Source organism: Myotis daubentonii, chromosome 8 (genome assembly GCF_963259705.1).
Source record: "Myotis daubentonii chromosome 8, mMyoDau2.1, whole genome shotgun sequence".
NCBI lineage: Eukaryota > Metazoa > Chordata > Mammalia > Chiroptera > Vespertilionidae > Myotis > Myotis daubentonii.
Genome location: NC_081847.1, coordinates 61321114 through 61333317, shown reverse-complemented (window position 1 = coordinate 61333317; position 12204 = coordinate 61321114). Strand labels below are relative to the sequence as shown.

General features: G+C 41.8%; 1 protein-coding gene across 4 annotated transcripts in view; it reads right to left on the bottom strand.

Moving 5' to 3' along the window:
- ARHGAP28 (Rho GTPase activating protein 28) overlaps positions 1–7543 on the bottom strand; it is a 135766-nt gene extending 128223 nt beyond the window's left edge. The window contains exon 1 of one of the 4 annotated variants that reach the window (XM_059706590.1): positions 7140–7543. In XM_059706590.1, the coding sequence (XP_059562573.1) occupies positions 7140–7360 (221 nt within the window). In that variant the 5' untranslated portion in view covers positions 7361–7543. The remainder of the gene's footprint in view (positions 1–7139) is intronic. The other 3 variants (XM_059706589.1, XM_059706588.1, XM_059706593.1) reach the window with 3 other exon arrangements.
- Positions 7544–12204: the final 4661 nt, after the last annotated feature.

Below are 12204 nucleotides of genomic sequence, written 5' to 3'. Positions count from 1 at the left end.
ACTGTGTGAATTTTTCAGTGTGGTAATGAAGATAGGGAAAAGTGGTAAGGAAAGACATCAAATATCATATTATTAGCTATAATGTCATTTTAATACACTTAACATTTTTTCTAAACACCTGTCAGATTTCTCTACTGATCTGTAAAGATAAAATCCTTTTTTTTAAGATCTTTGTAGAAAGATAAATGCAATGGCCAGTGTTTTCTAAATTGATTTCATAAATGAATTCTGAACAGGAAATGTCAAAGGAATTATCTTCCTTATACATTACAGATATACAGGTAGAGATGTAAAGACTTATCTCTTATACATAAAAGATAATCAGTACCACAATTTAGAATTACTAAAATAGTACAAATAAATCCCAAGTGTTTGACAATTTCAAAACAACCACATACTACTCTGTCTCTGATTTCCGTTTCTCTTTCCTGTCCTTTGTATTGTGTGTTTGTGTGCAGTGCTCATCTGTTCAGGATCAGAAGTGGAATGCACAGGTTTAATTAGTTTTAAGAGTAACATGAGACACTCAGCTGGTTCTCTAAGTGACACTTAGAGCATGTTCTCCCACCCTTGGAATTACTTGGCACTTACTGCCTGTCAAAAGGATAGTTTTATCAAAAATATTCATTTAGCGAGGAGTGATTTAACACATTTGATACTCGAAGAATGTCTCATAACCCCCAGATATTTAAGAAGATGAAAACACAATAAAACAATCTACTGCTTTCTTTAGTTCCCATCTTAGAGAATAAAGCAACTTTATTATTTTGTTTTGATGTACACCTCTAGTAATCACAAAGAAATGGACACATGAAACTTCATGGGATGAAGAATGACACATGATCTGAAACTCACTAATCCAAGTAACCAGAGCATAGCAAGAAACTGAAAGCAAACCAGCAAACCAAAAAACTCAAAGAAACCGACATAAATGCTATCAAAATCTTTTGTTAAATTACACATTTTTAGTCCTTTGAACAGCATTTTCTTTACACAGCTCTAACAAGCTTAATTATCTAATCAAAAGTAGATTACAAAGCATGTTAAAAATAGCCATAGTAGAAAGAACAAAGTACTGCCAAAGGCTTCCAGGACTGCCTAAAAATAAGGGGAAAATAACAACAATGATAGATAATACTTAAATTACATAAGAAATAAAACACTGCACCAACATAAGCTATTTACTATTAAGGCAAGCAAACTTACACATCGCAATAGATGCCTTTACTACAGCACTAGAAACCACGCTGTCTTACTAATGAGCCATTAAAAATGGGCAGAGGCCGAAACCGGTTTGGCTCAGTGGATGGAGTATCGGGCTGCGGACTGAGAGGTCCCAGGTTCGATTCCGGTCAAGGGCATATACCTGGGTTGCGGGCATATCCCTAGTGGGAGATGTGCAGGAGGCAGCTGATCGATGTTTCTCTCTCATCGATGTTTCTAGCTCTCTGTCTCTCTCCCTTCCCCTCTGTGAAAAATCAATAGAATATATTTTTTTAAAAAATGGGTCATTTCTACATTATTTAAGGCTACGTCTGACTTTTCATACAAAGAGACTTAAAGGCAAAACAAACACTCCATTGCTTAAATGGATAAACTTTATTCCCAAAATGTGCGTCAAAGAAACATTTTATTCTCTTTGCTACAAAACATTTCACTTTTATTCTTTGCTGGAACTAATATCTAGAGACCATACATTGAGAAAACAGAGAACAGAAGTTACTTTAGAAATGAAATAGTTTGGTTTAAGGATGGAATGAGAAGAAATGTTGATCATATGCATATTAGAATGTTTGCTTTCATTATAACACATTTGCAAATGTTCAAGTAACATCCTAGGAACACTAGAAGGGAAAAATGTTTTCCATCAGGAGAAACAGCTCTAAGAAAACAGAAAGCCTCCGTAGCCTCACTAAGAGACCCCAGCAACGTGAGACTAACAACTACCCTCTTTTTTCCCTTATCCTCACCCAAGGGTATATTTTCCATTGATTTTTTTTAGAGAGAGTGGAGTGGAGGAAGGAGAGAGTGAGAGAGGGCGAGGGGGAGAGAGAGAGAGAAAAAAAAAATCATTGGATGTGAGAGAGAAACAGTGATTGGTTGCCTTTTGCATGTGTCCTGACTGGGCAGGGATCAAGCCTGCAGGCAACCGAGATAGGAGGTACACACCCTTGACCAGGAACCAAACCACTAAGCAGAACTGCCCAGAGCTAATAACTACCCTCTTGATGCAGAATTTCACTTAGCATCTTTGTGATTAGTTTTCTTTTATTCCAATATTAAAATTTTCCCTCCAAAGAATGATGAAACTTTGAAAATTAGAGAATTTCTTTTTATAGGTTTCACGAACTCAGACCAGAAAAAAAAAGTAAATCATTCTATCACAAAACTGTGGGGGGAAAAGTAGGTTAAATGACTATTGATGCCTTTTTACATTTATTTGGTTGACTTTTTAAAGATGTACAGTAACTCCCCCATGATCATTCTCATATATTAATCACACAGAGGAAAATTATAGTTTTACAATAGGGAACCCTAGCTGACATCACCTTAAGCAGGTGATCGAAGTTAACATCAACATTAGTGAGACATATGACATCACGTACCCCTGATATGATGTTACTGAGAAGGGCCCAACATCATTCTGCAGAATTCTCACCCAAAATGCATATCTTCAGTTTAATCACGATAGGACATCAGACCAATCCAAGTTGAGAGACTTCTTCTAAACAACCAATCAGTACTCTAAAAGCGCCAAGGTCATAAAAGACATGGGCAGACCGTCACAGATTGGCGGAGGTTTGGGAGGCATGAGTCAATCCATCCTGGATTCAATTCTACAACAGAATTGAATTCCAATGCTAGTGGAAAACTGGTGAAACCAGGATAAAGTCTACAGTTCAGTTAACAGCATTTTACCAGTATTCATTTTTCAGTTTTATAATGGAATTGTGGTTTTGCAAAATATTAACATAGAGGAAGCTGGGAGAAGCTTACACAGGACTCACTGAACTACCTGTGAAAGTTTTCTGTGAGTCTAATATTGTATCAAAATAAAAGTTAAGAAAAAGTTGTCATCTTTATCCTCATGAAAGTGACTCTGTAACATCCTAAATTCTCTAAACTTTGTGGACACATGAAGGATTAATGACCAGGGAGGACGGAGTAGGTTAAAAATGGACAAAGCAACTGGCCAAATGTTTGGGCAAACGACAGGATCAAAGGAAATGTGCCAGATGTTTTCCACTCGCTCTATGCAGGGAGGCACCCCACTCAGCAGGGGCCCACTGTAAAGAGAAACCGGAGACACAAACTCTGATTTCAACCCTAACATAGTGACCTATAAATATCTTCTTCTCTCGTAAGACTCCGATTTCCTTTATTATTTCTGAATCCTCTAGATAAAGTCCAACTGCTCTGCTTATGTATATGCCCATAAGCTCACAGAAATGTCTTTTAACTAATTTCAATCCAGGCAAGTACCAATTAACATGTCATTAAAAGTTCCTAAACTTGGTCTTTTCTACAAAATAGTTACTTTCCAGTCATCATTTTCATTTTAATAGAATCATTCTCATTCTAGTTATGATATGAGGAAATCACATCCCCTTTACAAAAGTTTAACATTGTTGTAGAATTAGAATGCCCAGGATAACCTTGGTTAGCTTCTATGTTTGTTTTTGAGGAAGAGTTGGTTCTTTTCTTCTTCTATTTTTATCCTCTCTCAGGAAGTTTATGGCATAATGAGATAAACATAAGAAATACTCATGGCCATTTAACACTACACCTTCACAGAAAAATGTGGTATATTTTATCTGTGTATAACTTAGAAGATCTTTGAAACAAGATTTTCAGCTTTCTCTTCAGCTACTTTGTAAGTGAAGTTATTTTGTATGTATGTCAACATGTTCACCATGGACTCTGAATGAGGGTGTAGAAGCTTAGCCTAAAGCTTGATTCTAAAGACAATTCTAACCATTTGTTGTAACAGAACTGAGAATGTATAAGCCTTCATTCTCGTTTTTCTTTACAAGATAAAATGTAAAGGACAGCATGTTAAAAAAAAATAAAAAATGAATTACTTCTCTTCCCAACAAATACTTAGTATTCTTGAGTCTCTTTCCTGCATGAGCAAGTTGTAGGGATTGGTACCAAGACTATCTTACTCTTCTCCTTACATCAACACTGTGGTTAAAAGTGATAATAGTAATAATACAGCTAACAATTAGATGCTTCCTTGGGTCAGACACTATTCTAAGCAGCTGAAGCAAGTTGCCTAAGGCCACATGGCAGTAAAGGGTGTAGGTGGAGTCTGACCCCAAGCCTGAGTAACTGGTGCTTTATACTGGATACTTACTTTAATAAAACAAAATGGGCAGGCCCGAAAGAAACTGCAATGGACACCCTGCTTCAGTGTTGAAGATTTACAGGGAGAAGCTTGCGATTGAGCAGCCTTTACTCAGCTTCAGGGAGTGCTGGCAGGCGCAGCGGAGGCCTGAGCTGCTGAATCATTTGATTTTCTTTCTTTCTTTCACTCTCTGTCTCTCTCTCTCTCTCTCTCTCTCAGAAAGTGGCAGTCTAGATTTATGTCTTGATTTTGAAATGTTACTGCTTATTTCAAACTTTTTCTAAAAATCCTAGTGGTCTGAAAGGTAAAGAGCCATATTCTCATGGCAGGGACTTGGTTTCATTCATCTTTGTATACCTAATCCCTAATGTGCTGCTAGCACATAGTAGGTGCAAAAAGGTTGCCTTCTGCTATTACAACCCCTGCCATTTTATATTTGTGGTAGGAATGCATTAATTTATTCACCAAATATTTACTGAACTACTACAATGTGCCAGACACTGCTCTAGGCACTTGGGATACAATAGTGAAGAGAAAGGGGAGAGAGAAGCAACAGAGGATAATATTTTCGTGGGAGAAACAGGCCAAACAAAAACAAAAGAATATAAAGTCAGATGGAGTGGAGGATTGGAAAATAAGGAGATGGGTTGCTTTGAATTGAGCCCATGCCGCCCAGAGCTAAAGAATGAAACTTAGGAAGGTAGATACAATAGTCCATGCTTCCTAGTGCCATGCTGGCCACTACTCCACAAATATGTCACACATATGTAAGCAATTTAAAGAAAAGGGTCAGAGAGAGCGAGAGCACGAGAGAGAGAGAGAGAGAGAGAGAGAGAGAGAGAGAGAGAGAGAGCTTTCTTCATAAGGAGAACAATAAGATCTTGCTCCTTGGCTTGAAAGGAAGTATTGATCAGTAGTTAGTGAGTCAAAAGGTTAATAACTTGGGCTTGATTATTTCTGTTATCTGACTCATGATTGATGATGTCCTCTGGCTCCACTAGAGACAGGAGCCCCCTTTTGATTGCTGTTACTGGGAACCAAGGAATTAAGCCATTCTCTAGTCATTTAGTTGCAACAGGGGCAGGCGTCGTCTATCTCTTGCATCAGAGGGTGAGTGGCACAAAGGTCCCTACAGAGAGGGTACAGAGCAGTCGCCAACAAATGCAAACTTGAAGCAACATAAATCTAACTGGCAACTGGCGTGGCAAAAGGCTAGCTAGCTCTGACACACAACTCTTCTGCTCTCATGTATTATCATTCCATAAGACCACATGCTGAGATAATGGAACTTGTCCTCCAGTTTGCTTTGGAAACGGATGTAGTTTCAAGTAGCCCAAATGGCACAATCTGGCTCTTGCTCCTGGACAGCTGCTGGGAGCTATAGACAGGACAGCTATCCCAGATGAGGCATATGCTTCCTACCGCCAAGTTGTATCTAAACATGCACAAACCTGGTCCCCAGGTTCTCATCAAATCACTCATATCTATTTCGTACTCATAATTTGAGTAGAGTCAATGATTATGCTTAGAAAACACCCTAAAGACAAATGCAAGTGTGTATGTTCAAGCAGCCTTTAAAATAATGTGCACAGCCCCTAAGACTGGAAGGAAAATGTTATTTTCTTATTGTCTTTATATATAAAAATTAGATTTTACTCAACCTGCACTTTTTTGGAAGAAACAATATTTTCTTTGTTAGTCAAGCCCAAAACAGATCTCATGCCAAGGCATTTTGTTCTTGTCATGGATACTAGCCAAAAAGATATTCCTTGAAATAAAAGTCACAATCTGTTGAAAGCCTCACAAGTCCACTAAATTAGGAAACAACTCATCATTATCACATAACTAAAAATCATGAGAAAAAATTAATGACTTAAAAAATAAATATACAAACTCCCCACTTGTAAAGAAAACCATCAGTGGATCCATAGCTGCAAAATAGCCGCATTTAAACAAATAAAATTTCCCCTAAATATGTGTCAGATATCAAACCATCCTACTTATCAGTGAACTATCTTTGTCTACCCACAGAAACTTCCTAAAAGTCTAACGTCTTTGGTTTCGTTCATGGAAGTTTCATTGGCCTTGATCTTGCATCAAATAGATGGAAACTGATAGAATAATTTAACACAGATTCCTGATGTATTACATCTAAACTGCACGTAATGAGATGGTTATAGGTCTTTTAACCCAAAAGAAATGTTATAATTGCATTTAAAGAATAGTCAACATTAGCAATAATGAAATAATACCAATGTATTTATACAATTGAAAGTTGTGGGGGTTTTTTAAATCTATAAATAAAATTGTTTATAAACATCTACTGAGATTTACTTTTTGGAGAATCTCTCCATCTAGTACGCATTCGTTCAGGTGGCATGAAGTTACCTAAAAAGCTCTAGATAGGATTCGAGGACTTTGGATAATGTATTGTAAATTCTTTACTTTCTGCTTGTGTTTCATTTTAAATGCCTTTAAAAAAATTCTCCAATACCTCCACGGGTGAACCTGGCAAAGACGAGGCAGATACCTGCTATCACCAAGTTGTCTCAAGAACACAACTCTGCTACCGATCGCTGCCTTCAGCCGTGGCGGGTGCGACTTCGTGCACTTCCCACTTCCAATCAAGAACAATGCAAAGAACAGCAGGCTCACTCCCCTGTCCACCCAAACTTGCAACAACAATCAAGGGATGGTAGAGGGATGCCCAGGCAGAGAACCCCGGGGCGAGCCGGAACCCCCCAACCCGGAAAGCCCTGCTCCCCCCCTCTCCCCCCCAGCGGCTCAGTACCTGCTGCCCGGGTGGCTGGCGGCGGCGCGGGGCGCGCAGCGCGGCTCGGAGCTGGGCGGCTGGGAGCGGGCGTACGAGTGGTAGGCGGTCAGCACCACGCCGCCCGAGTCCTCCACTTCCATCGTCAGCCGCGCATGTCCTGGCTCCCGCCCGAGAACAAAGGCGGGGACCAGCATGGACCAGCACCGGGACCCCGTCACCAGCGGGGAGGCAGGGCCCATCCAGCTCCCGGGGGCTCTCTCCGGGCTGTCAGGGCAGCCGGCCCCGCCCGCGGGGCAGCGCTATTAGCATAGATTGCAAAACACGCCCCGGAGCCCTGAAGGGGGGTGGGGGGCCCTGAGGACGAGGTGCTGGGGTGGGATCCCTGTCTCTAGGAAACTGGAAACCGGCTGTGATCCTTCAGGGCTCGGGCGAGCTGCTCTAGTCAAGTTTTTTTCTTGCTTTGTTTCTTTTCCTTTTCCTTTTCTCACCTCCCCCCTTCCACCGGGAGGCTTATCCGATCGCTAGGAACATTTCCTGCCTGGTAGCCTGGAGTGAGAGAAAGAAACCCTGCCCAGGAGCCCGGGCTGAGCAGGAGAGCAGCCAGGGCCACGCTTGTGGTCTGGGAAGAAAGGAAGAAAATGCGACTCTCATTTAAAGCATCCACATCAAAAATGGAAGAGCCGGATTACGTTGCTGTGTACTTAGTCAAGTTACAATAAACTTGCTTTCCTTTCGGGCAGGTAATTCCCGCTTACAGCAGGCAGAACATGTCCCTCCCTCGCCCTCCAGGCCACAACAACCAGGCTCTGACCTCACTCCCACATCCCTTTCCTCCTCCGAGTCCTGATCAAATTAACAGACCGCTTTCAGCCGGCCTGGAAATCAGGCTTTCTGAGCTGAAGCTTGTTACTGCCAGAGGTGTTGATGGGAGGTTGAGGAGGGGAGTGGCTGGCTGGAAAGAGCCTACCTTGACTGTCTTTCACACCCTGACAGGGTGTGTTAGCTGCTGTCTCTTACACTCCCCTGGGAGCTGGGTAGAATGGAAAGAGGAGTTAGTGCACCCCTGGCTGAGGGATGGCCTGTTATGCTACTTAACATCTCAGAATCTGCTTCTGCATCCGTGCAAGGGGAAAAGAATATTCTTTCTTCTCAGGGCATTAAAAGCACCAGTGACATGCTAAGTTCTCAAGAAACATGGTTCTCTCCGCTACTTCCTTTACAGCCATCCAGGGAGACATTTGTTTCCACTGCAATTTCAGAGGTTGGGAAAACAAAACATTTTTCACCCAAAATGCTTTTGTAAAACATGTTTTGTTGATTAAAGAAAGGGTGGGACAATAACTAACATTTACCAAAATAGTCATGTATTGGACCCTGTACATTAGCTCTTTAAACAACTCTCTGAGGCATTATTACCCGAATTTTTTGACTAAAGAAACTTATCAAGCATCCGTGTATGGAAAAGGCACTGAAAAGGTTGTTTCATTCCCCAAAACTTGCAGACACAAAGAGACATCTGTTTACCTACTGTGTCTAATGCCAAATACATTAAAACCATGGCAATACTTTCTTAAAATGTGAAATAATAAAGACATAGTGTAAGTATGGATACATGTCCACAATGCCTCATCTAAAACCTTGGAACCAGATACATTTCAGAATCTATTAATATTTTTTCATTTTAAAAGTAACGTGGTGCATGCACCATTTAACATAGAACACCCTCCGCCCGGTACAATTAGGGGCAGCACTCTATATTTAAACATATTTTCTTTAGCAAAAAGAATTGATCCTAAGTGCAATAAAGTCTATGATTAGTCTCACATCAATTCAGGTCAGGTTTATCACCAAATAAGTTTTGGCACCAAACTTTTTTTTAAAGGTGTACTTTTTACAGCTTTTCGAATTTTGGAACTACCATAGGAATTGTAGTAGTGGAACTTTTTATGGGTATGGGATTTCTCCTTGGAATTTTTTTTTTTTTCTTTTCTGAACTACAGACTCACAATTTTAAATACCTGCAAGGTACTTCCTTGAATGCACTTTGGCCGTAACTCTGCCTCAAGATGTCCAACACCCCAGTACCACCACCGCCAATCCTTCCTTGACATAGATTACTTTCAATCGCCTCCTCTTAAACCCTGCTCCTATTCCAAGTGCTGGTAGAGTGATTTCCCTAAAGCACAGGCTGGCCCCTTCTCAAGTGTCCTCAGGTGTAACCCCCTTACTAAACATTACTAAACACTCTCTCACTCCCAAGACCCTATGGCCCATTCACATTAGCCTGTCCTGCACTCTTAGTTTGCCTTTGCTCCTCCTTGTCATTTTCCTATTTGGGAACCTTAAAAACTCTCTATCTAACCCCATAAAGGCTTCTCAGGTATTCCTAATTCAAAGTAAGCCCTCCTCTGGCCTCTTGTGAAAATTGCTCTTACTTCTGTGGTAGGAATAATCGCATTCTGCCATGGAGTAAAGCACAGTTACTCAGATTGCAGTGTGTACACGCTCTGCTCCTGTGCCCACCTCACACGTAACAATTCCATCAGACTGGTTTTTGCCACTGAGCCCAGATGTGCCCACAAAATTCTTCAAAACTGAGTCCCCAGCTGCAAGATAACTTTGAGACAAAACTATTTGCCCACCCAAGATTGTATTACTGTCCTCAACAAGTTAGTGCCTTTTCTTACATTGTAAGCTAGTGTCATATTTTTGTCATTATATCATAGAGCCCATCGTGTTTTGCAGAGTAGGCAATCAATAAGGCATATGTGTTCAATGAATGAACATATGAATCTAATAATGAATCAGTGGATGAAATAGCACTCTCTAGTGCAATATTTCTGTTCTTTCAGAGTAGCCAAGGAATTATTATTATACATGGTCCATGAGTCTATATGGCACTGCAAACTAAAAAAAAAAAAGTGTTTCACATGTATGTATTAATATTTTTCAACTGGGGATATACACTTAATAAAATACAACTCTGCAAGTATTCTTGAGTTTTTGGATTTCATAAAGATGGTAGAGTGCACATCCCATATAATAAAAGCATAGCATGAAAATTGACCGAACAGTGGAACGATGGGTCAGCAGGGAGCGGGGCCGGCGAGCAGGGGGTGCCAGACCAGCCAAGGTGCATTCCAGTGAGCAGAGAGGGCAGGGCGGGGGTGGCAGCAGCGACCAGTGGCGATGGAGGGGTGATGGGGGGCCAGCGCCATCCCCTGATTGGCCCGCCAGTCGCCCCCCCCCCCCCCCCCCGCAGAGGGAGGCCGGACTGAGGCTTAGGCCTGCTCCCCCCAGGGAATGGGCCTAAACCATCAGTCAGACATACCCTGAGGGCTCCTGGATTGAAAGAGGGCACAGGCTGGGCTGAGGGATCCCCTCTTCCCCCGGAGTGCACAAATTTTTGTGCACCAGGCCTCTAATATTACATACTATAGAATACTCTATGCAAGATAGCCTCTGTTTGCCCTCCAGACCCACTTGCCACCCTCACTACCCTGCTTAGTCCTGGTGTCTGCATCCATGCCCCCTTGCCTCTACCTTCAGGAAAGGGGCACCCAAAGAGAGGTGCCACCAGATGATCTAGAGAGGGAGGAGGGAAAACCAGGTGGGTGTTTATTTCCCAGGCTTCTTCTCTGCTGTTTTGCTGTTGTCTGGTTCCTTTTACAAAGTCATAGTTCCTGACTACAGCTCTCTCCCCTGCTGGTCTCTCTGGAGTCCTGTAACACTACCTCTACCTGGCCCTTCAGATCTAGGGGTGGTAACAGCACTTGGTCCATCAAGAAATCCCTCTGTCTTCCCTCCTGCAAAATCCCTAATTGGTCCCTCACTCCACCCACACCTTTATAGACAGTCCCTTTACTGAGTGTCCCATCTCTTCCCACCAAGATCCTGACAGATACATATCAGAGATTTAGGCAGTATCCCGTAGACAAAAACATTAGCATGTCTGCAGTGAGCTGTATGAATATACACACCATGAGGGATGAATACAAACAATAAACACTCTCATGTCAGTCAGTTCAGGTCACCAAATAAGTTCAGGTCTGAACAAGTTTTGCATTCAAATTAGTTACAAAAATTTTTCAGATTTAAGAGCTTTTTGCATTTCAGAATTACAGCTATGGGATTGTGGACCTGGGGTCTGTGAACACTCTTGGCATGCTGGGAATCACGGGGCTAGGGGATGGCAGCACAGGACTGTGACAACTGGTTCAGCGCAGAGTAACCGGGAACCCTGCGAAAGATTCTTCATCTGGGAACTGGGCTGATAAATCGCCCCCCTGGTAGACAGTGGCCATTCAGGCTTAGAAGCAGCATTTCCAGTTTATCTGGAGTAGAGCAACAGTAGAGGGAAAGCCTAGTTTCCCACCCAGTGCTGCTCTGGGTGTCCCTGCAGCACCCAGCATTGGAGTGAGAATGGGAGACCTGGGAGCCAGCACCAACTCTGCCCATAACAGAGCATGGAGCCAGTCGCTGACTGCACACCTGTTTCTCCCATGTAAAAGAAAGAAAACAGCCCACATCTGTGGAATGTGTATCATGTGCCTGGTTCTGTTCTAGGCATCACAACCCCAACTCATGAAATGCTCCCTGTAGCCTTCTCAGGCACGAGTTACAGCATCTTCATCTTACAGTTGAAGAAACCAGCTGTAGTAACCTTCCCAGACGAGGACATGGCAAAGCTGGGATTCAAACCCAGGCAGTCTGGCTCCCTGAATCCATGCTTTTAAATATATTTCTATTTCATAAAAGAGTCGCTGAGATTCAAAATATATTCCTCCTCTATAATGTAATATGAAGTAGGTAGGATCCATGTTTCTTTGTTGCAGCTTTCCATACATCTACTTAGCATATTGAAGGCTAGATATCATTAGCATATAATAATGATGATGAAAATAGTGATAAGTGAAAGGATTGCATGTGTTTTCAATATACAATACTAAGGTTATTCAAAGACATATCTATTTCATTAACTGCTAAGAGCAGTTCACCAACTGCTCTTAGAATGTGCTGAAGGTTAATTCAGTGGTATTTCATCTGCCTTGCAAATTTGTGAGTAGATACACATAAATAAGTC